Source organism: Hippocampus guttulatus, chromosome 10 (assembly GCF_054856545.1).
Source record: "Hippocampus guttulatus isolate MCC_2025c chromosome 10, RoL_Hgut_1.0, whole genome shotgun sequence".
In the NCBI taxonomy this organism is placed as follows: Eukaryota; Metazoa; Chordata; class Actinopteri; order Syngnathiformes; family Syngnathidae; genus Hippocampus; species Hippocampus guttulatus.
In genome coordinates this window covers 792,879-820,552 of record NC_141270.1, presented here as the reverse complement: position 1 = coordinate 820,552, position 27,674 = coordinate 792,879, and the positions used below count along the sequence as shown (strand labels likewise).

The following is a 27,674-nucleotide window of genomic DNA, read 5'->3' as shown; positions in this document are numbered from 1 at the left end:
CATTCACCTCCTGATGGCACAGCATCAGGAGCAACTGAGGCTTCAGTATCTTACTCAAGGACACGTCGACATGGTCGCAATGGCGAGGGATTGAACCTCTGGGAAACGATCACTCAGCCATGCCGCCCCATGGGTAGAAAATGAAGAGAAAAAACAAACAAACATGGTAACAAAAATGAATTCTCCTAATGCAAACGGTGTGAGCGTGTGGGTTGAATTACAACGCAAATAGACGACATGTTGGTCCAACTCAACTTTCTTTTGAATTTAATTAACACTGAAAAGACAAGGTACGTACATCTTCATCTAGACAGAGCGATGTCCATCTTCTATCGTCCATTAGCGGTCATGTAATAACTCTTCAGTTTGTTTTCTCAGCAGTATTTCTACAGCAGCCTGGAAGGCGGACAGTATGAGCGGCTCATTAGCTTACTTTTAGTACAGTGTGAGGGGCTACGAGGGGGGGGCGAGAGGAAAATACAGGGTTAAGACATTTTCTCATTGTGAAGACACACAAAACTGGCTCATCCACGTCTGATTGGACAGTGGCTGGTCACCAAGGTAACCGTTGGTTGTTTACAGTGTGAGGGAAATGTAATACAGTACACAACATTCATACAGTCCATTTCTGTGTGTGCGAGTGCGTGTGTTTCATGCACGTCCCTCTCCAGTACACTCCGCACGACGAGCAGTAGGAACACGAATACACGCCAGCTCTCTGGAGCTACCCAAGGACACCAGAGGTTGGATGTGTGGCGAATCGAAGCAACAGCAGCCCTTGCAAAAACAAAACTATTCACAAAGAAAAAAAATTGAAGGTACAGTGTGTAGAATTTAGTGGTGAACTAATAGAATGCAACCACCTAAGCGTGTTGCTAAGTTTGTCTCCTTCGGGCTCCAAAGCAGAAAGATGGCGGCAAAACATGGCAGCCTCCTGTAGGGGAGGCGCGCCCTATTACGTATCATTACAGATGACTTCACCTACAATTACAAGCAAAAAATAATAATATGATAGAACATCTTTTTTGGGATATTATTGACATTAATGTGGGTTTTTGAAATAATGAACATAGATTTTATTTTTACACACTGTCCCTTCAGTGTCATCAGTAAAAAATTGGAAAAATATTAATCATCCTCATAGAAAAACAACACAAGTTAATATCCTTAAGGATGACAAAAAAGTACAAAATAAGGGGAAAAAACACCAAGTTAACCATCTTCATGGGTACAAAAATGATAAATACTCAACACTGGACTTCTAACGCTGCTAACTAATTAGTGCTGTTGGCATCTTCTGTTAAGATTGGACACTGAACACACACACACACACACACACACACACACACACACACACACACACACACACACACACACACACACGAGATTGTCACTGGATTGGGCATCAGAGGGAAGAAACGGTTCAATCGAATGTCAGTTTGGATTAGCCGTTAGCAATGAGCTAACACTTTCGGACATCGGCTTTTCTTCTTAACCAGCCCCAAAAAAAAGTCTTTACATCGCATTGTGGCGTTCACATCAGTACTGACCGCCAAAATAACTTCTCGCTCGACGTGAAGTTTTGCAAGCGAGCTGCCTCGTGGTCCAATTTACCAGCTGACGATTCAACTTCTTCTACTGCTCAGTCAATAAATAAGATTAGGAATAAAGTCTCTGTGTCTCTCTTGCGTCTCGGAGCCAGACCTCGGTCCAGTTGTGTCCGGTCCTTCCTGATGATAACCATCCAGATGCGCGCTTTCAGGGCTCCTCGAAGAGCTGGAGATCCAGCCTGACCACGATCTCGCCAGTGGGAACTTCATGGAGCAGCAAACGCTTGGTGATTGGTCCCTTGGAGCCCTGGTCCTTCTTGATCTCGGCCAATCGGATCTCTGTCCTGCCCAAGAAGTCTGAATGGTTGGGTAAGAAGGAAGGGAAACACAGCGTTTGCCGTTTTGTATTGCGGGCGTCCGATCGGAAATACGAATCGGCGGAGTACCGACCGTCTGGCGAGAACTGGTCCCGTTCAAAGACGGTCACGCACAGGACGTCCTGCTCCAGGTCCTTGATGAAAAACTGGCAGTTGGAGTTCCACTTGGGATTCAGCGTGTCCTGCCACCAAACAAAACTCACTCGGCAAAGAAGCAACGCCAAGAAGCCCTCTGCCAAAGCTCAAAGGGAAAACCTCAGCGACCGTCAGCTCAACATCCAAAAGGAGCTCGAGTTTCATTCAAATCCAGGACTTTTTTTTTTAAATAGAAAATTAGTTCTGGACAATGATAAAATGAAGACAAAATTAAGAATGGGTAAAAAAAAAAAAAGTGCCAAAATCTGTTATCGTCGTGGGTTATGTAAAAAAAAAAAGTAACAGGTAAATGAATTTATCCTCATGGGTCAGAAATTATGAATCCAAAGCAGCAGTTGCCTGGGCGGTTACCTGCAGAGTTTTGGTGATGTGGCACTGCGAGCCCATGGTGACCTCACAGTAAGGGTTGCTTTTTCCTGCCGCACAAACAAGCCGAGTCAACAGCGCATCCTGCAAAAATCGCGGGCGGCCCCATTTTTGTTGTTACCGTGCGAGCGACAGGGCTTGAGTTCGATTCCCTCCACGATGTTGACCATCAGCCGGCCGATTCCCGTCGCCCTCTGGGAACGCACTGAGCACAGATTGGCGGGGCACAACGTCAGCAGACAGCACGAGCCAGTCCCAACGTTACAATCCAATCCAATCAATACCCAGATAGGCTTTTTCTCTCTTCTTCTTCTCAGTTTCGATGAAGAGTTCGGAAGCCGCCTTGATTTTCTGGACCCACGCTGTCCTGCGTGTGCGCACACGCACACGCACGCACACACACACACACACACGCGTAGCAGGTGAGCACACTCCCACTTAACTTGCCTCGCCCAAAAATGCTGCGTTAGTTTACCGCTCGTTGATGCTCTCGGCCCTGAGGGTGTAAACTCGGTCGATGTGAGAGATGTGAAAGAGCGGCTCATCTCCCGACGGGTCCGTCGGTAGTTTCACCAGAACCTCGTTCAGGAAGATGGGCTGCGCCGTGCACACACACACACACGCACGCACGCAGCAACGGTCACCTCATTATGACCGATGCAGTCTTTATTACTCGTGTGTGTGTGTTGTGCATGTTCTCACCGTCTTGTACATGCGGTACTGCAGGTGCGTTTTGGCCGAGAAGACTTTGTCGGACCCGGACGAGCCCAGGGGTTTGGCGACCTGCGGGGGCGGACAGTACAGGAAGTGGCGTTGAGGCAGAGCGAGAGTATCGAGGACTTTGGGGCGACGGAGGGCGCGTCACCTGCGTCAGCAGCAGGAAGTCGTTGAAGAGGAAGCCGTAGAGCTCCTTGCTGCTTTTGGCTTTGAAGAGTTTGCCGCTGTGGAGGAACTTGCGGGGACCCAAACAGTTGGTCACCGAGTTGAACACCAGTTGCTGCAAAAACGGTTGGTGACCCATCAAAGGCTTTTCCTTTTGCCTCCGTTCAAGCCTTTCCCGGTCAATATGCGGCATCGTGCCGGTCGGCCGCAATCCCTGCGTTATTTCCGATGCGTGCTCTCGGGCGCGTTCAAGCGCGCCAACTCCTTTGGCTGTTTTTATTTTTGGAAGACTGACGTGGATGAAGACATGGACAAAAATGTCGAGTACCTCCGACAGGCCTTCGCACTGAACGTGAGCTTGGATCCACTCCAGACGATCCGAGTTCTCCTTCTCCCTCACGCCTTCGTTCACCTACGCGCCAAAAAAACGCAAGGAGGCTCAGGTTTTTTTTTCCAAAGAGAACCCCCCCTCACTCCAAAATAGTCATATTATTCTAAAATAATAGGCACCCCCCCGCCTACTGCCAGATGACAGCCGGTAGAGGCTTTGGCACGCCCACGACGCTCGTGAGTAAAAGCCGATCAGAAAAGGGATGGCTGGTTTTCACCCCCCAAAATCAGTCCACTTTTTTTTTTCTTTCAGAGCTTTTGAGGCAGTAGAAACCAGCGGCGCACAGAATCCCCCCAAGTGACTCGAGCAGCTCTCACCTGTGAGCACAACTCCTCCGCCTTTTCCAGAGCAGCTTTCAGGTGATTGTGGTCCGGATGCGATTCGGGAGTGTTTTCCAGGATCTGTTTGCCAACCAAGAGCAGAAGAACAAGGAGTGACGGCGCTCTCTGTGTGTGCGCGCGTGTGTGCGTGTGAAGCGTACGTTCTTGATGATGAGCGGGTAGCGAGTGACCCTTTGCATGGGCTTGAGCAAGAAGCTGGAGAGCGGCATGCCCTTACAGCGAGGGTCCATGGCTAACCTCTGAAACAAACAAACAAACGATTATATTGACTTGCATTCCTGAACATTAAATTTAGTGTGCAGTCTGATTCATTTCAAGTTAAAAAAATATATATATACTGTATATATTTTCGTTGAAGAGTCATATTTTTCAGGAGAAGACATTTGTATTTATCTTGGAAAAAAGCATAACTTTCTGCAAAAAAAAGAATGCTTTTGTTTTGGGGGTTTTTTTAACAAAAGTTGTTTTGTAAGAAAAGGGGCATTTCCCTTTTCAAAAAAAAAATTTTTTTAAGAGAAAAGCTATAAATTGTACTTTTATACGAAAAATGTCCGATTTCTCCAGAGAATGAGAAATCAAAATTTTCCCAGAAACAAGTCATACTCTTCATGTCATAACGGTGAAGGAAAAAAAAAATTTCTTTCCCCCAAGAACTTCAAAAGTTTTTCTAAAAGTTGAAGGACACTACTTCCCAAAACGATGACTTGGTATTCTCGCAAATCAAGTTGTGCTCAAGACGTATCCAGATTACCTTGAGGAAGTCTTTGATTTCAGGGTTGTCGTCGGTTTTCTGCTGAATCAGGGTGGCTCCGTTCAGTTGGCACGAGCAGAACCTGCGCGAATCGCCACCGGGGTGAATACTCGTCACGTGAGCGCCGACACTGCGCCCGCGCAGGCGCGCGCGCACAATCACCTGATGTACGGCTGCATGTGCGGCAGCTGATTAGTCAGGATGTCGCCGATCATCTTGACGGGCATGCGGTCTCCTGACATCTTCTTCCTCACCCTCAGCGCTCTGCAGACAACCCCGCCCGTCCCGGTTACTTTTTAGGGTGGGATTTTGTAAAACTACAACTTCCGCGACACGACGACAAACGATCTCACTTGAGCAGCTTGATGTTGCACATGATGAGTTCCTTCCAGTTGACGAAGATCATGGCCACCTCCTTCTCGCTCAGCAACTCGCACTCCAGCAAAGGCTTGTGGAAGATCTAAATGCACACGCGCGCCCAAGCAAACAATACTTTGCATCGACATCGACATTTTACTATGATCACCGTCTGTTTGTTTGTTTGTTTTTTGCAGAGGATAAAGAATATATGCCCGTGAGCGATGCGATGTGTTGCGGCACCGTTTGTGTTCAAATAGGTGACATTGATGGGAGTTAGGTTCGCTTTTTTGGGCCATTTTGCGGTGGGCATTAGCACCGAGCAAGTATACTTGTTACATATATACACATAATTATAAAGAAATGCATATACAGATCCAGACATGTATAAAGCGATAGACATATAGATCCTCTTCTCCCCACCTCGGTGACGAGTTGCAGGTCGTTGACGTAATTCTCCTCGGTGACGATGAGCTCGTGGATGTAGCCTTGACGTTTCCTCTCCATGGGACTCAGCATGTCCAGCAGGTGCAGATCAGCACACCCTAAAAACACAACAAGATGCACATCAGGCAATATTCGCAGTGGCAATCAAGCCAAAATAATGTTGGGATACATACCTGACATCAGAACACACTTCATTCAAAAGTACATACAGTAAAAATTCATTCAAGTATAGTTGTTTGTTTGTCTGTGTGTGCGTGTGTGTGTATATATCTATATATTTAATCAATGCTATTTATTCCAAATAACGTACATTTAAAGGGTACATCAATACATGACATGTTCAGTAAATAACATTTTCAGAGAGAAAAAAGGACCTTTTTTGGATTAAAAAATATAACTTTAACTGAACCCACCATTTCACCCTCCCCCCAACCCCCACCCAAAAAAAAAAAAATACTGGGATGTTTTGGATTTTTTGTTTTTTAATTAGATTTGCTTGATATGACGAGGTATGCAATGTCTCACTTGCCACCATTTTTTTTTTCATGTTTGATGAAAGATGTGTGAGAGGAAGGAGCGCGAGTGCGTCTTGGAGCGTTTAGTCGCGAGGATGCAGTCAGATGCGGCGCCTCCCACAAAGCAGGAGTCATTCGCGCTGCGCTTACATTCATTCTGTACACGTCCGGAAATGTGCGCTCAAGAAAAAGCTCACTGGCTACGGCCAGATTTTCACTGGTGCAACTGAGCGCAAGCAGCGCAAGAATTGCAAGCAGACTTGCATTTTGGCTCACGGGAGTTTATCATAGTTCCAAGTCAAAGACATTCAAAACCGGTCATCTTAAGCCACCATTCAGCGGGAAGCCCACCTAGGATGCCAGCTGATTCGGAACAACTCGACTGTTTGTTTAGATCTTTAAAAAAAAAAAAAAAAAAAAAAGTTTAAAAAATCAGTTGATTCCATTAGTGAGGGTAAAGAGTCAAAATCACAATACTGTCATCTGGATAACCAACAACAACAAAATATATGGCAATTGTACTACAGTGCTAGTCTGTTGCTATGGGCACAAAAATCAAGGGGGCTGTCGTGTTGCCGGGGTAACAAAGGTTGCCCCGCCCCGACACTTTTATGCCACAGTTTCTCATGTCACCTGTGTGAACAGATGTCAATTATAAGTTCATGTTGTGACAACACATGAAGAATTTGGCTTTGTGATCTGTGACGAACGCTGATTAAATGTCATTGGGGTCTTAAAACGTTTTGCTGACAGGACATTTTGCAGGATTAAATTCAACAGTGCCATTAAAAGAATGCGGCTCAAATGCAAAGCTAGTTTGTAAAATCCCGAAGGAAAAAAAAAAGGTTGTACTGTCGTGTGCTGATTGGCAGTCAGTTTGTGCTGCTGAGGGAAAAGCGTTTGTGTGTGTATTTCACACCGCAATTGTGAGTAAATGTAGCCAAGAGCATCACCATTTTTGTTTAGTAGGGTGGCATGAGATTTCTTTTTTTTTTTTTAAAGAGTGCTTTGACAAAGCATCGCTGTCCAACTCTTAACACACACGCCATATAAAATAACTGATCATCTCTTTTATGACGCAATAAGAAACCGTTGATTGGAATGACTTGACCGTACCGTGTGTGCACGTTGAACTGTCGAGCGTGTGATCGTCATAGCAACAGACAAGCCCATAGTAAAGACGTAAACAAAAACAACAGAACAGTCAATGCATCATTAAATTGTTAAAAATGACCGTGGGTAAAAACAATGTATGTGTGTGTGTGTGTGTGTGTGGTTAATATTCCCAAACTCTGTACCATGTTTGTGTGTGTTTTGTGTGTGTGCTTGCGCTCCTTGAAGGGGAGGAGTCTTTGGCTGTTAAGTTCCACATTGGAGCGAGTCCTCCAACAGATAGTGGGTCTTTCTGTGAAGCTCTGGGGAGGGGTCGGGTTAGTCGGGGCGGTGTAGGTGGGAGGATGGGAGGGGGGGGTAGACGTTTGAGTCACAGGTGTACAAATCTTCCCAGGGTGGAAGTATAAAAATGTTTTTTAAAAGGTAGCAAAGCGTGGATGTACAAAGGAAGATTAGGACCACCTTGAAAAAAATAAGAGGCTTAACCCTGGAAAAAAAGCCATATTATTATGAAAATAGCATGAGAGTTAAGTTATTTTGGGGGGAAAACATTTTATGGAGGAATACGTTGACATTCAGGCCCATTTTTTTTAGATGGAAAAAAATACTTTTCCTATATATTTTTTGTTTTCTGGAAAATGTTGAGATGATATATTTATGTGTATATATGAAAATTTATTTTCTTCAAGACAAAATTATCACATGACTTAGTGTTTTTCCCAGAAAAAAAATATTGGAAAATACTTTTTTCGTGCTGGAAAAAAACAACATATTCCCCCAAAAGTGTTTGGATTTAAAAAAAAAAAAAAGTATTTTAAAATTAAAAACAAGAGCTATAATAATAATAAAAAAAATTTTTTTAGTTCTGAAAGGTTTTAATTTCCGATGTATATTTCAGAATCAAATATAAGCTAAAAAAAAAGTACAACTTTGCTCTCATGGTATTTCTTTTTTGTTGCTGTTGTTCAGTGTGGCTCTCTTCCTTGGGGACAGGGATGAGCTGAGCTGCTTCTAAAATGGCACAGTCTCCCGTAAAGCCACAAAACGACCCACTATCCACTTCCCCACCGCACTGCGACTGAGGCGCGCATGTGTGTGCGTGTGCGCGTGCGCGCGAATACTGTCCCAGTCAAACACGTCAACGAGTCCAATCATCCTTGTGTCCTCGTCTCCTCTGAGCCTCGCCTCTTGCTAGAAGCAAGATGGCGGCGAGGCCAAGCCAGGCGCGCACACGCCAACAGACAGATGCTTAACATTACAGTCAGTCTGGCTTGTCTGTCTGTCGGTTGGTCTCTGTCTGTCTGTCTGTGTATGGCTTCTATTGGTGGTGGAGCGTTGCCATTTCCGGGTCATGTGACCGCTCGTTGCTGTCCCATTGGTTGAGTGGCCTAGTGGGCGTGGCCTAGTGGGTCTCTTTGAGGGCTTTGAGGAGAGGGGGATTCTGGGGAATGATATGATCCTAGAGAGAGGACGACAACAACAACATCAACAAAAACAACAACAAAAACAACAACAACAACAACAAATTGAGTGCGAGGTGGGCGGAGCGCACGGCGACAGCACACAAGTAGAATATCTAGAGCGGGCCACCCCCAAGCACTGACATTCTCAGTAGTATTGCTTGCATTCACTTTTTTTCTCCCTAAAATTAATTTCAACGTAACTCAATAGATAACTGGTTAATTGTGCCTAACTGGTTAATTGTGCCACTGGAAATAAAATACAAACTAAAAGCAATTTTACAGCTTACATTTGAACTGTTTAGTGCTGTAAATAGTTGGTGAATTAAAATTCAATGCATTTGGAATCAGGAAATGAGAATAAATTCTTACTTTGGATTTCACTGTTGAAATCAGCTATTTTACATTCACATTTTATTTTGATTTATTTCTTTATTTTAATTGGGTAGTGAACTATAATTTTTTTCGACAGCAAATAAACATTTAGATATTTTAAGTATATACTGTACACCTTACCACTTTTTACAACAATTATTTATTTATTCTGTTTAAAATAGGCAGCTATTCGTGCAGTGTCACTGACATTTAATATCTTTAACTCTATTGATGAATTATTTGGTTCACTGTTGGAAAAAAAAAAATCAACTGTTGTCCTGGAGAACAAAGGTGTGTCCTCCGCTAGCCTCAACAGCCAAGAAGATTTTATGATGGCAATTCTTTGACTTTGCATAAATATGGCTTGATGATCTCCGAAATATTCACAATTGTACTGCGTATTTATTTGTATTAGTAAAAAGACACACATGTAATTAATGATACGTGTGTGTGAGGATGTATGAGGGGAATGTGTTCACTCTAGAATTTCTACATCTATGATGGATGGATCATGCTGGGAAGAGTTGGGGGAGTGGATGGGGGACACATGCCGGAAGAGAGAAAACACCCAATACTACCAAATAGAAACATGCGTAAATACACAAACACACACAGACAGACACGCACACAGAGCATCCAAAGGCGGTGTGTGACTGAACTGGGGATGTTCTCTAAGAGGCCCAAAGGACGACGAGGTCACACGGTGATAGAGAGGTGCAGTGTCTCCACACCACAAGCTGGGATGTGTGTGTGTGTGTGTGTGTGTGTGTGTGTGTGTGTGTGTGTGTGTGTGTGAGGGAGAGAGTGCATGTGTGCGTGTTCGACAGCACACGGCAAGGACGTTTGGAGTCGTTTGTTTTTTGGTTTTGTGCAAGCGCGCGTACTCACACTGCGTGCTGGGGTCCGTGTCGGTGGTGAGCTTGACGTAGTTGCTGGGAAAGAGACCCTCGCGACCGTTCAGCTCCCCTTTCCACCAATCGCAGTCGTCCTTGTTGAGCACGGTGATCACCTGACCCTTCTGGAAGGCCAGCTCGTCGTCGTTCTGCGCCACGTAGTCGTACATGCCGATTACCTGGCACACGGCTTCCGCAAACACCAAAATTGGGAGTGAGTCACACATACAAGTGCGTATTCTATCGATTAATCAGATGCAAATGTATTCTGCGTTATTTAACAGTAATGTGCTTGTGAGGTGAAGTATTATTTTTGTCGACTTGGGCTCGCCATTCTAACGTTCTACTGTAGTGTCTGTGACTTTAAGGGTGTTAAAGCTTTAAAAGGCGGGGCCTGGCCTTGTGAGTGACGTGGGTGTCAGCAAATGAGAGAACGTGTGTGTGCGTGTACCAGTGTTGGCGGGGACCAGTTTTGGCGGCGTGGGCTCAGTGGGCGTGGTCTTGCTGGTGCTGGGGCTGAGCAGCTTGACATAATTGGCCGGAAACCATCCGATTTGCCGCTTTTTCCCCCGTGCCTGCAGCGCAGAATGTCAGGCGCCCGATGAGCAACGGCATCGTGCGCAGCGAATGCAACCTAGCAAGGTGCTCCCCGACCCCTATCAAATCTCACGAGCATGATTGCAACACGTGCAAGGCGCCAGGTGCGACTGAAACGCATCAATTCATCCGTTCACAGACCACTGAAATCTCGCCGAGTCCTCGGTTGTCGAGCTCCCCTGTAGTCCAGCTCCAGTGTGAACTAAACAAGGACTTGAGACTTACTTCTACGCTATCCCGTTGGGTTAAATCGCACCTAGTGTGCCAATAGTCTTTGAAATTGTAGGCTGTATTACTGCGGCGTCTCTTGCTTTCCATGTGGCGTTTTTTGTACCTGAAGCTCGCCCTCCCACCAGCCGCCTGGGTTCTTCTTCCGGATGAGGATCAACTGGCCTGGCGCTAACGTTAGCTGTTCCGCTCCCGTTGCGCAGTAGGGGGCGATCACCTGGGCGATCTCTGATGAAGAGACGGCGGAAAAAGAAAGGAGATCATAAAGTGGTCAGATCTGACGAATAGCATCAAATGCCAGAAAGAAAAAGATGTGGTCACGATTCAATCACCTGGTTTCTTGCCAAGGCTTCCCGTTTTTCCTGCCGCTCCCAAAGACTGGAGACAGACAAAAAGAAAGAAAGAAAAAAAAAGAAACCATCGATGACTCCGAGTCACATGCTGCTTCACCAAAACATGATCAGCTCATCCCGTGCAGCACCCTTCCTTCACCTCTGACGAGGCATCTCGCGGCTTGACGTAGTTGGAGGGGAAGACCCCGGTCTTGCCCGCCACCGTGCCGGTCCACCAGTCGCCTTCCTTCCTGGACACCACGACGACGTCTCCTTGCTGGAAACTCAGATCGCCCTGCTCGCTGCTCTCATACGTGTACATGGCCACGTACTCTACACAAAGCGAGAACACAAGCGAGTGGCACGCATGCGCGCAATGGGAAAGTCTGGCTTACCTTCTCCTGACTCCGTGGGCTTGCACGGGGCGGGTGAAGGGCGCTTTCCGTTTGGGGGACTCTCTGACACCACACATTCACTGGAGGGCAAAGGAGCACCAATGGCTGAAAAGTGACTGTCGAATTGTCGGTTTCGGGACTGGCTTCGCGTCAAGCACGTGTGAAATGAAGCAACCTTTTGCTGTCTAGTTTTCAAAACGAATCTGTTGCCGCTGGCGATGTCACACTTTGACAATTGACGTAACCCCGCCCCATAGGCTGCTTTGGCATGCAGAGCTGCATTGAGCTTTGTCGGCTGGCCAGCTCAGCGGTGATTTCTGTCAGGCGACCCTTTTTTTTTTTTAAACCAAGATCTTGTCGACGTGGCGGTGGAGAGCTTATTTGTGTTTGGCTACCTGTCTGTTGCGTGCACCACAAATAAGCGCACTAATTAACCAGTGAAATTCGATAGCTTGGTGAAGAAGTGCGTACCTTGCGTTTTTGCCACGTGCCGAGGAAACGACCGGCACTGCGATTGGGGCTGCCGTCGGAGCTGCCGCGGCGAGCGCAAGCGGGGGCGGCGCGGTGGCAGAGATGAGCTTCACGTAGCTTTTGGGGAACCATCCTCTCTGTCCGCTCTGGAGCTCTCCCAGCCACCACATGTCCTGCTGCTCCAGCACCGTTATAATCTATGACGCAATGATATGCCATTAAAAAAAAAAAAAAAAAAAAAGGAGAACACTACAACACAACAAGAGAATGCACTTTTTGTAGAAATCGCACGTGCCTGCCGAGTTTTTGCGAGCCACAAGTTTGAAGGGGTGGAAGAGCAAAAAAGTGGGCGGAACAATAAAAATAAGGAATTTGGTTGAAAATAGCACACATGTCCTACAATAAGAAAAAAAGAAAAGTTGAGGTGATGGTGACCTCATTTTTGTTGAAGTTGAGGTGGTTGTCCTTCTTGGCTCTCCAGGGGTACAAGGCCTGAGCCTGCAGACCCTCCACCTTCTCCCCCTGGCCAAGGACGGGAGACGGCGAGGAGCCCGTGGTCATGGTGGCCGGCGTGAAGGCCGAGCGCTGCCGCAGCTGAGCCGACGGGACGCTGAGGGACGGATTCTGAGCGGCCGAGGAGGTGGGCCATGCGTCCCATCCCTCGCTATCCATTTGGCTGCTCATGTTTGATGGCCAGCTGCAAATGTTCACAACATACATCAAAACTGCTGTCACATGCGGTCTACGGAACGCACCGGTACAACAACAAAAAAGAAAAAAAATGCCACATCTCGAAAACTGTTTAAGATTGTTTCTAAGATTGCATTTGCGGAATAAGAATTTGGCAGAATAGTCTACCCATATTTCGCCAACTCGGCGAGATGCCATTTTATGCTGCTCTTGCACCCGCTGTTGACTGAAAATGACGTCAAAGCCACAAACGTCACAGTTCACTTGATTTCTGCCTTTGGTCACCATTTGCAGGGATTTTTTGAGGGGTCAAAAAGTGTTTTTGGGGGGGGGGGGTAAATGAACTTGACGGTAATGCGGGCAATGTGGGAGCAAAGCGTCAACTGTAACCCTCACGTGGTGCTAAAGTCGGCCCAGTTACTGTTGGCGGACGACGTGGATGATGAGGTCTGCCCGGGCGCGGGAGGCGGCGTGCTGTCGGGCTGCTGGGCCGAAGTCGGCGTGGTGGAGGCGGGCGCCCGCAGGCTGACGGGCGCTTCGCTGTCCGGTATCCGTTCGGCGTAATTGGCCGGAAACCACCCGGTTCGTCCCCTCAGCTCTCCGCCCAGCCAACCGGGCTCACCCGTCTGAGACTCGTCCACCTGTCGGGACACAAAAGACGGTGAGGTGCAAACTGAATCCAGAGGTCTGGTCATGTACCGGCCGGGACACGGCGGATCAATGTTTCTTTTTCAAAGGTGCTATGTGCAGAAAAGGAAGAGACGCAAAATAGTTCTGTATGGTAACGCCAGTCTCAACAGTGAGTCACGTTCAGTGCAGCAAAATACATGATTAAATATGATCATGTGTATGATTTTTTGGGGGGGGGGAATGTAATACTGTCAGGGATGTGAAATGGTACGAGTCTAAATATTGGCCTACATCTACACTGTACTGTAAATGGATGAATAATGAATTTGGCAAGCTGTGCATATTCATATTTATTACATACAGCTACGTACTTCTAAGATGCAGATTGCATTTCACTGCCTCGCACTGTGACATGCGCAATGACAATCTATGTAAAGTACCACAGAGCCAATCCCAAAGAAGTCGGGACGCCGTGCTCGACACAAATAAAATACAAGATAATCGAGCCGGTAGGAGGCATTCAAATGGCGGGTGGACAAACGTGAGTGACAATGAGCTGACGAGGTCGCCAACACTGGGCCAGACCAGGCCGGGCAGGCACTTACCCATTCCCCCTTCACCTTCGGTTTGCACAGTATGGAAGAGAGCAAAGCGTTATACACACGCAACTAGGAATGTACCGTATTTGCAGCTGTCCCTACTGTAATCGACATTTATTTGACATGATGGCATCAACAGTCTTTCTACAAGTTGGAAGCGAGGATTGAAACACCCTGAGCATTATTTGTCATGTCCTTGTTTATGATGATACTAGTTTAGCCTGTACTACCGCAGACAAATTCCTTGTGTGTTCTTCATACTTGGCCAAGAAAGATGATTCAGATTTTATCTGACAATTACGGTGATCGAAAAGACCGTGCCCAATTTGATCACGGTTTATTGGTGCAGCATTTCATTGATGGGGGTGCCGAGTTGCGTGCATATTTCGTACCATGATGACGTCCCCGGGGGTGATGCTGATCTCATCGTGACTGCGAGCATCAAACGGGTAGAGCGCTCTGTAGTAGACCACCTTCGGCGCCTGCTGCTGCTCGAAGCCGCTGCCTGCTGCCTTCTGCTCAAAGAGGCTCGCCACGGGAGTCTTTTCTGCCGTTCAAAGAAAAAAAACGACTGACTCGCCCAAGTCAAATAAGGTGTGCAAGTCTAACATCCGTCTCAAGTCTTAACCTTCAAGTTCCGAGTTATTGTGGCAAAGATCAAGCCAGTCAAGAACATAAATCGCAAGCAAGTCAGGTCAAGGCGCGACTCGGGTCAAGCAAGTCAAAAGTCAAGTAGGGCCGTCAAACGGAGGTTCCGGTCAAAGTCAGGTCACGTCTCACGCAGGTTTCAGACAAGCAATTTCCAAGTCCGATAATTGGCGACTAAACTACAGCGGTGTCTCGGTTTACAGGTGGAATTTGCTCCACGGCCATGCTCAGAATGTCCAATAGCAGCACGTCGCTTTCAACCGACCTGACGAAGCCCAGGGATCGGTGGGCTGGCTGAAGAGCTTATTGAGTTTCTCCTGCGTGTCCTTCTTTCCCCGGGCGTCCTCATCCTTCTCCTCCAAGGATGCGGCAGTCTTGCGGCCCTCTGCGTCCTCCCCCAGGCCTCGGCTTTTCCTCTCCTCTTCCTCCTGGGTCACTCGGTTGAGCCAGCTGTGCGAGGCGGAAGCGGGGCCCGGCGCCTTCAGGGAGGAACTTCCTGCGTCGTCGTTGCTCCAAGCCAGAGATTTGTCTGAGGACACCCTGAAGTACACAGGGTGACTTTTTCGTGGCTAGGATATAAACATGGCAAGATCCTCTGGATATGCAGTTCACGTATTTGCATTTTTATCTGCGAAAACGCTTCTATTCTCTTTCCTTGGCAACAATGTCTCATTTAAAACACTTACTAAGTCTTCTCTTGGCACTCCTCTGTTGTTTTGGAGCCCTACCTGTTTTCTTGCAGCTCGGCAGACTCCCCGTCGGTCGGCGTGTGCACGTGCCTCACGGAGTGTGCCTCCCCTTCCAGTTCCTTCTGCTTCTGCCTCTGCTGCCGGCTGTGGATCTCTCTCAGCTCCTGCGAGGCGACACGGGTGATACAGGAACACAGTGCGGTGAGGAGGGAGTGGGATCGGATTGGCTGGTTGCCGCGGGTTACCACTGACAACAACAGCAGCGGCGACGGCGGCAGCAACAGCAATATGGATTAGTTCCGGGACCCGTGCGCAGTTATAAAAACCAACTGTGCCATTCGAAAAGTCATCTGTCAATCAGGCAGACTAAACTTGATTTGACTGAGGGGATCAGGGTTTAAACTCCTCCCGCAACAGAAAGTGAGGGACACACTGTGCCATGCGTGCATTTCTGAATACAGTGGACTCCCGCTTATTTGTGCTTCGGCATTTGCAAGTTCACATACTCAGGGATTTTTTTTTTTTATTCCCCCCAACCAGCCAGATGTCCCCTCAGTCAAACGTCCGCGCCGGAAAAGCGGAAGGCTGTTTTGCTCAGCCGATCCCAAATCCAACAGCAGCCGCGTTAGATTTGTCATTGAACATCAGTGGGAGAGGATGGTTAAGTTAGCGGCCCCCGCGTCAGCTGCTTTGCCTCACGATGGTTTAATCAAACGAGGGGGCTGAGCACGGCATGCGAACCAGTGGAATCCGGAGCGACAGCTCAGCGGGACATCGCCGCATCGATTTACGTATTGTCACTCGGCACGTACGCCATCAACGTCTTCTACACCCGAGTCCAACGGGACAGTAATTCTTCATCATCGGAACCGTTGATGTGTACGTATGGGTACAGACATTGCGTATGTGTGCATTTAGCTGACGGCTGTTTACTGTGGCCTATTTTTTAGTCCTTGAAGATGTTTGCGTAATAGTCACTTTAAAGGCAGCGTACATGGGTGGTGGAAATTTGCCCTTTCACTTGGCAAACAGCGAAAGGCCACTGTACACTTGACAAGCGCACACTGAAGCACATTCAAATTCCCTCTGCTTTGACTCTACACTGACGCACTTAGCACCGCGAGGACAATAACCTCTTCAAGAGTAATCGGCAAATACTTCACGACTGCTTGCGCCACAAATGAAACCAGAGGACACGGAGATGTGAATAGGCAAAGAGGTGGGAGAGAAAAGATGAAGCAAAGAGGTGAGGAAGGGGGTGAAATGGAAATGCCGGGAAGGGCGGATGTGACGCTAAAATCATGTACAAATCACAACTTTCGTGACGTTGAAGCCACGTGTCCCCCCCCCCCCCCCGCCTGAGCGCATGTCGTCCCCTGAGCACGCAACAAACACACAGCACACCAGGGTCGGTGCATGCACGTCAACCTTGAGCGAAGGCGACAAAGCCAAAGCAACCTGGGCCGGTATGATTTGATGCTACTGCTCTGCTTTTCTATGGCAATGACCAAATTCCTCATATTATCTTATGAACACCGTGGACCACATAGTGGCAAAATGCAGTGCTTTTTTGTAGGCTACCAAAACATGACTGAGCATTGAGAGCCTGTGAAAAGTTATTTCACAAATACTTAAAGGGGACATATGATGGAAAACCTATGGAAATTAATTTAGAAAAACAAACTAACCACATCTAACTTACATGCCTTGGCAGCTAGGCTGGTTGAGGATTTCCCATTTGCAAGGCATCATGTTGAAGGCAAAAGGGAAGCAGAGCCGCATTGAGTTTTGTTAAAGTGTAGTATCTTTTTCAAATAACCGTTTTATGACCTGGACATGTATTTTTAATAATTTGACGTTTTTTTGTTTTTTTTTTAATCCTCAGCAATCAGGCGGCATCCCCAGTCGCAGTACCACCCCAGTCCAGCAGCGGCAGTGTGCTCTACCTGTCTCCCTCTCTGCTTGTCGTCAAGCTGTCGTCGCAGGGCTTCTATCCTGGCACAGTGGCTGGCATAGAACTCACACAGAGACTGGTGTGGGCAATGGAGCAAAAAAAAAAAGGGGGGGACAGTGTGGAAGGGGGGGAATAAATAAAGGAGTAGAAAACAGAAGGAAGTGTTCATTGTGCAATCCTCGCTCAAGGTTGACCGAGCAGGCGGGCGGGGAGAGAGAGGGCGACGGGCAAGGTGAAGACGGGTTAGGAGGCCACAGAAGAGCAATGTAGCAATGCGCTGAGTTTGAAGGGGAGTCAAAAGGAAGATGGAAGGGAGGCGGGTCAAAGGTCTTTACTCCACCGCATAATGAGTGCTGCTGTGAAGGTTTACGAGCAACATGTATCCGCATCTACGTGACTAGCCACGTTTGATGAGTCTTCAAAAATAAGATTTCAATTTACTGGGACTCCGAGTCCACATCTCTCAAACACTTGACGGTAAATGCACCAAAGCCTCCATCTTCCCCGCTCAGCTGGTGAAATTAAGAATTCTGCAGCAACCACCATTCGTATACTATACATACACGCACACGAAAACATAGACATACTGATCAATCCATGCCTAAACTTGCCGCGTTAAGAGTGAGTTGAATAAGGAAGTCAAAAGCAGACGAGTACTAGTCCAGCGCATCAACATATTTGGCCAATTGATGACTTGGAATCACCGGGAAGAAAGGTTGTTGGGATTCTAACAGTGCTTAGGAAAGGTGCTTGCAATGGAACCTTTCACTGAGCTTTAGCATGACTTACAACTTTTACGAAAGGGAAATCAATATTTGCGACCCATAATCCTTTGCAGCGGCGCTATTTCACGCAACTGGCCACTAACCACGTTGGGCGACTCGCAAAGACACGAGACTTGCATCCGCAGCGATGCTGCTTCTTTAAAGTGGAGTCAAATCCGTTTGCAGCAATGCTGTCCTTTCCCACGTTTGAAAGGCAGCATCTTTTTGGGCCTGACCCAAGGAGCTTTTGCACAAAGGTGGAGGAAAAGGGGGGCGGGGGGGGTTGACCCTGCAAAGAGGCCCGATGTGGTGAGATGTTTTGCTTTTGCTGCAGATTTGGACAAACACGCCAGACCGCGCATGTAGTGTACACGGTTTCGTGCGTTTTTTTCAATCGAGAGACAGGCAAACACGGTTGACGCACACACCGACGGACAGATGTCAACCCAAAGTAGTCGAGTCCTTGCGTCTACCTTCAGCTGAGTGTTGAACGCATCGATCTCGAGCAGCTTGGCCCGGGTTTCCCTCTCCACCGTGTCCAACTGCTCTCTGAGCTGCTGTCTGCTGGACTCCTTCTGGTCCACGGCTTTCTGCAGCGATGAAAGACTGTCGCCTGCACACAAGTTAGTGGAAGTCAGATTTTCAACCTGCGACGAGAAGAAATTGCTTCGGCCACACACAAGAAGTTGGGAATATTTGGGTTTGGAGACAGCTAAATATTTATTTATTTATTTATTTATTTATTTTTACTACTCACGGTGCAGGCTGTTCTGTTGAACCTGTTTGAGCTGGTCGTTGAGACTCTGCTTGTCGGGAATGAGACTCCCGAGCCAGTGCTGGGAGTCCTGCAGTGACATTATCAAGCGTTGAAGTGGACGGCGCCTCGCCGTAATCAAGACAAAGAGCCGCGTGGGGGTTTCGGCGCCTACCTGCAGCTGCTGCTGCAACAGCGTGATCTCGGCGATGCGGGTCTCCCGGGCCTGGTTGGTCTGCTCCACCTCCCTGCGCTGAGCCGACAGACGGAAGCGCACGTCCTTCAGTTTGCCCTCCAACTGGCTCTTCTTGTCGTTCTGCGGCGCGGAAGGAAGCGACTAATTGCATTCATCTCATCCAAAAGTCATTAGGCTAAAGAAAACACACAATTAGCTGCTCCGCTCCTTCCTGATGATGAGTTCTGCATCATCTCCAGCTTGTTGTGTGGTGTTGGATTACCAGGGCCTCCAGTTCAAACTCCAGGGTCTTCTTGCGGGCTTTGAGCAGAACGATGCTCTCCTGCTCTCGGTTCCTCTGAGTGAGAAGCTCCTGGCGGCGCTGCCGCTCCCACTCCAGCTGCCTCTGCCGCTCCAGCTCGCGCTTAGCAGCCTGGATCGCACATGAGCAATACATTAAAGAGGCCATTGCGGTCGACCTTCTTGTGCCGGCAGAGGAATAGTTTATGGAGTGTAGGCGGATGAAGATGAGTACTATCTTGGATCTGGATTTAAAAAAAAAAAAAAAAAAAAAACTCAACAAAAAACAAACTCTAAATTGGCTCACTCATAAATCAAGGTCTCACCGTACAGCTTTGGTGGCACGCCAAGAGACTTTTCCAATTGGGAAATATGTGCCCCGGCTCAACACGGGTTGAGAGAAACCGCATCCGATTGAAGAAAATAACACCGCCGCCGCGTTTCCATCTCACCTCTCTTCTCTCGATTTCTTTGCGTCTCTCCTCTTCTCGCTGCCTCTCCAGCTCCCTCTGCCTCTCAAGCTGCTTCTCCAACTCCTGTTGTCGCCTCCTCTCTTGCTCCAGCCTCTCGCGCTCCTGACGCGCAAAGAGAGACAAGAAAACCGGCTCTTATTTCGCTCCGGCACCTTTGGCTCCCTCGCTTGTGATCCTTCTGTGGTTTGCGCCGAGCGACCTTCCTCTCCTGCTCTTCTCTCTCCAGCGCCGCCAGCCTCTCCTGTTCTTTCCTCTGCTGCTCCTGCAGAGCCTGACGTCGCTTCTCCAGCTCCAGGTTCCCTCGCTCAAAGTTCTCCCGCTTCTTATCCTCAAACGTGACTGCGGGGGCAGCGAAGACAGAGTAACGACACCGAAACGGTCAAGTGACAATACAAAGGCATCTTTTTGAGGATCGAGAGAGTCAGAACAATTGCAAAAATGCATGGTTCAAAATATGCGTGTATCCTCTTCTTAAACATGTCCAAAGTTCCTTTCTGCGCACCTTCTTAAGAAACTCTGAACTCCCGCTCAAAGTCGTTCACTGGGCACTGTTCCAAAGCTCACAAGCTCATTTGTTGCTTGTACTGTCAAGCGAAGACCACTCGGTGGCGAACAACTCTTTTCTGGCCTCCCGCGCCATCGGAAGAGAACTTGCTTGGCACCGTGCCACTGCTATCCTCTCGGTGGCATTATGTTTAAAAACCGGTCACCTTCAGTTGGAGTACATTTTGCCAACCTGGAAGTTTCTTGTCCTGGTTGCTCTCCACCTCCTCCTCGAGCTCCTCGGGGACGCTCTTCTGGTCCGACTGCACGCTGTCGCTCCGCACACGCCTGCAACAGGCAGAACACAAACGGCCTTTCGTCGATGTCTACACAGCAATAGTCGAGCCTATTTAAGATCGTGGCGGGAACAAGGAAAAGAGTCCGGCGGTGCACAAGGCTGATGTCGCAGTCGTTGTCAAACTAAAGCAATTACTCCATTCTACCTTCGGGCCAATGAAAAGCTCGAACGTGATTCTGACCATCACCTAAATCTGACCTCTCTGCATGAATTAAGATTTGTCCTCCCCAGAACAAAAGGCGTATTACGACAGGAATAAAGTCCGATTGGATTCTTTGAACAAAAGACGCCTTCCTGAGAATTATAGAGAACATATTCTTGAAATCCACTTGGTAAACTCTTGACTTCTTAAACTTCAACTACAAATGCCCAAAACTACAATCGATGATGTGACATGCACCTAAAAGTCGGGGGGATGTAATCTGGCGGCAGCACGGGGGGCAGGGGCAGGCCGGACATGGCCATGTCTATGAGGTGCATGGCCAAGATGAACTCCTCCGCCGTCAGCTTCCCATCTTGGTCGATATCCGACAGGCTCCTGTCCAGAGAAGACATTTTACGCTGCGGTTATTAGCGGGCCGAGTTTGAAATGAGGCGTGGAAATTTCAAGTAGTGACCATATGGAGGCCAGCTGGCCCTGAGGAAGACTGGACTGCATGAGGATGGTGCGCGCCTGCGGACCTGCGCAAAAAGCAAAGGGCCAGATGCCAATCAATGGGCACGCTGCAGGCGCATACGAAGGACAAGTTTGTCGGCGCCGCAGAGCGCACCGGTCAGGTGGCCGCTCATCATCTTGTCATGGGAGTTGAACAGCTGCCTGTATTTGAGCCTCGACGACTGAGGGACGGCCCAGTCGACGGGGGGCTGACCGCTGCCGAGACAAACCGATCGGGATTGGATCAATCGGAAGGGAAACGGAACGGTTCAGACATTTGCGGCGACCTACCCGCTGGCATCGAACGACGGACCCTTTTGCAATTTGGTGCCGGAACGGTTGAAGGAGGCCTTGTTGATTGAAGAAGCTGTAAAAAAGGGAGGCACGCTTTGGATCACACTTGAAAACAGTTGCCAGATGTCCTCATCAAAGGTCTGCCGCACAATTGGGTCAGAAGAGCACAAGAATGAAGAATGATGGGACTTTGTTGAAAGGAGCCCGTTTTGAGGGGGCGGTCCCGTCTCAGCCCGAAGGCGCGGCCGTGATTCGATACCGGGGCGACTTGGTGAAGGAGCTCGGAGTGGTGGCAAGCGTAAATTGCATCGCGCAGGCGAGCTCCCGTCGAGACGGATCAATAGCATGATTTCGTCCTGGGCGGAGCCACCACTTCATCACCAAGACGCCAAATTCAAGTAGTTGCTCGCGTCCGACCTGCGTATTGGCCGGCGCCGACACCCTTACGGTTTGCTTTGACAACCAAAATGATAGCAGACATTGATTTGATTTGATCTGATTGATGGAAAAGTTATAGGGGGAAAAAAAAAACTGTCGAGAACGACATCAGTCTGTCTAAAATATAAAGACAATGCGCATCGCCTGGCGCCGGTGAAAATATTACCTGGGTGGCAGAAGCCTGAAATGGGTTGCATCAAGCCCGTGGTAGGAGCTCCGTTGGCCATGGGGGGCGGGAGGGGAGGCGGCGGCGCCGAGACCAGAGGCGGCGACACCCCGACGGGTAGGGGAGGGAGCGGGAGAGGGGGCACCCCCGGCAGAGCGGTGGCGATGGGCGCCATGGCGGGCATACCTGGAGGCAGGAAAAGAAGCACGGAGCGAGCGCATCTACCATGTGGCATCGACATAGAGCCTTACCGAAGCCGGCCTGGGGGGGTAGAGACAGCGGGGGCTGTTTCATACTGGGGGGTAACGCGGGAGGAAGGGGGTGGCCCTGGAGCTTGAGCTTGATGAGCTTCATGGCGATGGAGAACTCGTGGATGTCCATGCGGCCGTCACTGTTCATGTCGGCCAAGGCCCTGCAAGCACCAAAAAAATGCACGTGAGCGACGGTCCTGAGAGAAGAACGACTCCTTTTGAGCGGCAAGTTCAAATATACACAAATTTCAAACACATACACGCAAAAAGAGAATAAAGTGGCCGGTGACGCAAGAGTCTCGTCAGAGTCTCGTCAGTGTCTCTGAGCTGACTCACCAGATTTGGGCCAGGATGGGTGGTGGCAGTCCAGACTGCAAGAAGAAGTTCCTGGCCTGATCCCCTGAAAATGTCCAAGTGCGTGCAAGCGCCCACAAACACACACACACACACACACACACACACAGGAAGTGAGCACACGTCATCACACAATAGACGACCTTGACACAGACGTGCAACTGAAGGCGTGTGGCTTCAGAACATCAAGTTACCCGTGATGTAGCCACCCGCGGTGGGAGAGAGGCTGTGAAACTGTTGGTCATGTTTGGCTCTCTCATCCACCGAGATCAAGAACACGTCCGGACCTGAGAAACACGCACGCACGCACAAAGGGCAGCCAAGATGCGGAGCAACGGCAGAGAAAAGGGGAAGGTATGAGGAGAATGCGTTAGTCATGCGTTTCACTTCCTGTGGCGAGGATTACGTTGGAGGGACGGCAAGACGAGAGGGCATTGCGTTGACTGACCTGCGAAAGTGGCGGGGAACTGTGCCATAGTTCACTCCGGCTTCTTCAGAAAGACCACCTGTACAAATAGCAAAAGAAAGACATTTCAATCCACGCGTCTTTTGGCATCGCCGATGACGTCGCCGTCCAACTCGCCTGACTTATGCGCGGGCGGCGCGGGCTCCTTTCCTGCTCAGTGAACGCGTGGACGTGATTGCTCCTCCGTCTCTGTACGTGCCCTGCGACCGGCTGGCGACCAGTTCGGGGTGTTGTTCGCCTTCCGCCCAAAGTCAGCTGGGATAGGCTCCAGCACCCCCGCCGCCCTGTTCGGGACAAGCGGTGTCGAAAAAGGAGATGACGCGACGTGTCTTTCGGCCAATCAATGCTATTGCGCAACATCCAACTCGCGTACATTTTGCTCGATTGCGCATGAAGACCGGAGGTCCGTTGGCCACATACAGCCCACCCTGCTCTTGAATCTGGCGCCCTGCGTATTCACCTTTTTTTGACCTCATGGAAGAATGATGTAGACTGTTTGTCTAGGTTAAAAAAAAAAATACAAATATGTGGCCCTTGAGTAAAAAGTTTCCCCATCTCGTCATAGAAAACGAGAATCGCATGTGAGCTGCCGTCATACAGACTACTATAAATCCATCGTATCAATGACGTGCATAAACCTATAGAAATCGGTCGTGCACACTAGATTGTGTTGATATTCACCACGATAAAACAAAGACTGTGTCCCATTTTAAAATGATTTGAAAAATGCAGCCCGCGCCTTAGCAAGCCAATGACACAACCTTGTGCATGTGTGTGTGTGTCATCATAACTCTCGCACGAGTAGATATGTTAATCAGATCCAGACCCCCCCCCCCCCCCATACCCCCCTCAAAAAATCAGCAGAGGCCGCAATAACTTGAAGCAAAGCCACAGCAGCTGTACACGAGCGGCGTGCCGGTCAAAACAAGAGAAACGTCTAACGTCAACCCGAAATGCTCAGAATGTCAAGAAAGCAGCGGCGTTGCTCTTCTTCGGCCGACGGGGGGGGGGGGGGGGGGGGGGGGGGGGTGACGACTGGGCGACGGTCTTTCTAATCAGAGCTGGAGGACAAAGTAACCCGTTTAAGTGGGTCAGTGAGACAAAAGCTAAATCCACAGCCGATTACAGTTGCGAGAATGAGCAGCAGCAAAGGGGGGGTGGGGGGGGGGGGCTACAGCAGAAGGTTTTCTGTTCTCAGGCTTTCAAATGAATGCTCACATTGTGGCGGTGGCAAAAAACACACTCTTGTGTACACCGGAAAAGGAGCCAGTGTATAAAGCGGCGATATGCAAGTTTGAATATAAAAACAACCAACAACAAATAAAAACATTCACCCAAACATTTAAGCTCAATCACACACGCACGCACACATGACAGCGGTCACGGTTTTAGACCTACTCTCTGCACCCTTGCTTGCCCCGATGACCCCTTCTTGCATGCAAATGCTTTTGGTTCGAAGAAACACGAGTGACATTGACGCCCTGGAGAGGCCCATTGCATGCGATGGCGGGCAAATAGCCAGCAAAGATGTACAAGAGGCCACGCCGATTTGAAAATAGTTGAGCTCCGACCGCGACCGGCTGCAAAAGGGAGCCAAGGAGCAAACCACGTTTTGCTCTCATCAGCAAGGTTCGCGACTACTTTGACAGCAGTCGTGATGAAGCTCATCCGTCATTCGCGGCATATCTCACAGCGGGAACTCTGTCGAGCATGTGCAAATTAAAAATCAAGACAAGTTAGACGACAGTCCATTCAACCTGCATTAAACTTTGAAGCTCGTCCTTGTGGCGACACCGTGGCCTTAACATGGAGTGCATTTCGAAATGGAACCAAGAACTACAGCACACATGCAGAGTTGCACTGTGAAAGCATCTCTTCAAACAGAAAGAAATACTTAAGATTAAGATATCCTTTATTTGTCCCGCGATGGGGAAATTACAATCAGAATTCAGAGAGGAATACTTGTCAACATGGTCTACTCTTCTCTGGCATCAAGCATTTTTTTTACGGAAAAGGAAGGGGAATCAGATGAGTAAAATTCGGAAAAGGCACCTCGCTTAAGAAAAGTCACTCTCAAAGAGGTACGCACGTGAAACCCCCCAAATTCCTGAAAGACTCAAGGGGAACAAAGGCATTTTTTAGCACTGTCACATCAGTGATGTATCAAGGTCACGTTGTCAAGCTTTGGATTGGATTGGATTGGATTAACCTCTATTGTCAAATGTACTGTATGTAAAACATACAGCACAGATGAAATTTCTTCCCTCTCAACAACAATTCAAGAAAATCCTCAAGTGAATCGAAACTGCAATATTTGCCAGGAAAATCGCAATTCAATCTTCCTAAAACGGTTGAGCGGTGTGCTCGCTTCGCTACAAATAAAGACTAAATAGCATCAAAGTAGCCCCAAAATGGCCTGCGCATCGCTGGCTGGGGACCACTGATCGAAGGAGCTGAGAAAGGTTTCCCACATATGTATTGGAATTCGGCAGCATATATTCCGCACGTAGCCAATTAGGAATGGACGGATTCCAGGTGTTGTTGTGTGACAACGTCATGCTCAATCACCCTGTAACGGTGCCAGCATCACAAAAGTCCAAAGAACAAAGTGGAACAAACTTGCCAAGTAGCAAGTTCCTCGTCGCCATGGTCACTGAGCACCACGTATGACGACGAGAGCCCAAATGGTGGTCTTTTTTTTTGGGGGGGGGGGGGGTAAATTTATCCATGCCGACCACACATAGTGACAGGCAAACTACTAAATGCTCTGTTTGTGAGTCATGATGTGCCATGAGATTTTTTTTCCCCACTGAGATATCAGCGTTTTGGCTCCATAAAGGTTTGGGAAATACTGGGTCCTGACTAATGCGAGCCACCTCCCGCAGCATTGACAGCATAGAAACTCTCCACACACCACAATGCCACTCGGAACACACATTGACACTCACGTCTCACTTTGGCCCCCCCCCCACCAGTGACATACAGCAACACATTCTTATCACACTGCTGTCAAGTGATGAGGTCATCCGCATGGGTCCGGCCTCCATTTCCCTCCTCCGCCTTAATGTATCACCACTCGCGGCCGCAGCATTTCATCGCCGAGTCCACCAAATACATGTCAATTAATGTCGCATCCCAAAAGACAAAAATACTTCCCGGCCCCACGTCAACATCCCAGCGCAATGAGGATACTGTGAGCTAACACTGCAGCTGTGATAAACGTTTTCTTTTTAGTTCAAACTGGCTACATGCGTGGAAACAATCTTCTGCATGCATTCTAATAAATTCGATTTTGAGCTGCGTTTTAGATGCCGTACATTTCTTGCGTGTTTCATGGAGTGATTCTTTGGCACACTTGTTTTGTTGAGATGTCTGCACAACATGCACAAGCATGACCTGGAAGCCCAAAACATGACCTTTTTTAAAAGCTTCAGTCGTTACCATGGGAACTGCTTAACATTGTCCAATCGAGAAGGCTGAAGTTTGACTCTTCCCCTGATGCAGACAGGTTTTGTGACACCGGACGGACATTAAGTCTGCATTTCATGTGACATCTGGGCACACAAGTGCATTTTCCGACGCAACGATTTCAAGGGATGGTCACCTTAAAGTAGCATCCAGCTAAGGCTGAAGCAACCCGGAGCTAATGGGAAATCATTAGTCATTCGTTATTATTCATCGTTATCTGGCTGACTCATCACTTTGTGAGTCTTAGTTAACCAAAAGAGGTTGCGTGAGTTTGACCACAAATGAGTTTTGGCGTGAGATCAACGACAAGCGGTGCAAGATGCAGTGATTTCACGTTAGCATAGCGGCGGCTAGCACTTTGGCTGCCCGGGGAACGCGGCTCAACATCTGTCCTCGAGTCATCCCGCTGAGCACAATTACACGTCGGCGACCTTACACTTTGTCCGGGCACGGCGAGCCCACGAGCGCCGGAACTTATGGAAGACATCAACGCGGCTAGCATTGAAGCTAAAACAAAGCTAACGTCAGCCCGCTCAGGGACATTCGTTCGCATCACATCCGAAACAAGTCCGCTTACCTCATTGTAACGCTACCATGCTGAAATGCTGCATAAAGTCGATCCTTCGGTAAACTTGATGACGTAGGCGCCACCGAATTGTGTTGTTTTACGATCAAAACCCTCCCTTGGTTCGCTCCTGTGATTCTCCGACCGGTGCTGTTGGTTCCGAAATCCCGTCTGAGTACTAGCGGGGACAGTTGGGAAAATGGGGTTGACGTCCGTGATGTATCGCGAGATTTAATCGGGATCAAAACTAAGAAGATGAAATCTCGCGATGGATTTACACGGCGAGGCTCGATCAAATAGACATTACAGTACAGCCAACCCCGTTATTCGCGAGGACAAGGGCAAGTCTGCGAAAAGCACAGTTCCGCGTGAAAGTGAAAAAATCTTTTTTAAAACTCAAACAATTCTTGAAGAAAAAAACGGGGATAAAAAGTACGTGAGTGTTTTCCATGAAAAACGGAGGTTGGGACCCCTGTTTTTAAGGAACTAAAACAGAGAAAAAC

General features: G+C 48.5%; 1 protein-coding gene across 3 annotated transcripts; it reads right to left on the bottom strand.

Annotated features, from left to right (window-relative positions):
- Positions 1 to 240: 240 nt before the first annotated feature.
- itsn1 (intersectin 1 (SH3 domain protein)) lies at positions 241 to 27,333 on the bottom strand. Of its 3 annotated transcripts, XM_086121641.1 has the most exons (47): positions 27,184 to 27,333; positions 23,256 to 23,422; positions 23,121 to 23,178; positions 22,867 to 22,959; positions 22,655 to 22,718; positions 22,319 to 22,479; positions 22,068 to 22,253; positions 21,461 to 21,536; positions 21,285 to 21,385; positions 21,132 to 21,195; positions 20,915 to 21,052; positions 20,410 to 20,504; positions 19,873 to 20,012; positions 19,653 to 19,775; positions 19,184 to 19,333; positions 18,901 to 19,041; positions 18,729 to 18,816; positions 18,445 to 18,584; positions 17,200 to 17,283; positions 15,293 to 15,417; positions 14,830 to 15,104; positions 14,309 to 14,463; positions 13,923 to 13,937; positions 13,084 to 13,328; positions 12,433 to 12,694; positions 11,998 to 12,194; positions 11,527 to 11,606; positions 11,292 to 11,464; positions 11,132 to 11,177; positions 10,906 to 11,027; positions 10,426 to 10,549; positions 9,970 to 10,164; positions 5,595 to 5,716; positions 5,168 to 5,274; positions 4,977 to 5,078; positions 4,815 to 4,896; positions 4,204 to 4,302; positions 4,040 to 4,123; positions 3,660 to 3,743; positions 3,315 to 3,446; positions 3,152 to 3,232; positions 2,925 to 3,046; positions 2,734 to 2,816; positions 2,571 to 2,654; positions 2,435 to 2,499; positions 2,001 to 2,109; positions 241 to 1,907 (listed from the first exon to the last, which is right to left on the bottom strand). In XM_086121641.1, exons 3-47 carry the CDS (start codon positions 23,146 to 23,148, stop codon positions 1,759 to 1,761), a joined length of 5,391 nt encoding a protein of 1,796 aa, XP_085977767.1. In that variant the 5' UTR covers positions 23,149 to 23,178; positions 23,256 to 23,422; positions 27,184 to 27,333; the 3' UTR covers positions 241 to 1,758. The 3 variants fall into 3 exon arrangements, with proteins under 3 accessions (XP_085977767.1, XP_085977765.1, XP_085977766.1); XM_086121639.1 differs by lacking the exon at positions 17,200 to 17,283; XM_086121640.1 differs by lacking the exons at positions 13,923 to 13,937; positions 17,200 to 17,283.
- Between the last annotated feature and the right edge of the window lie 341 nt (positions 27,334 to 27,674).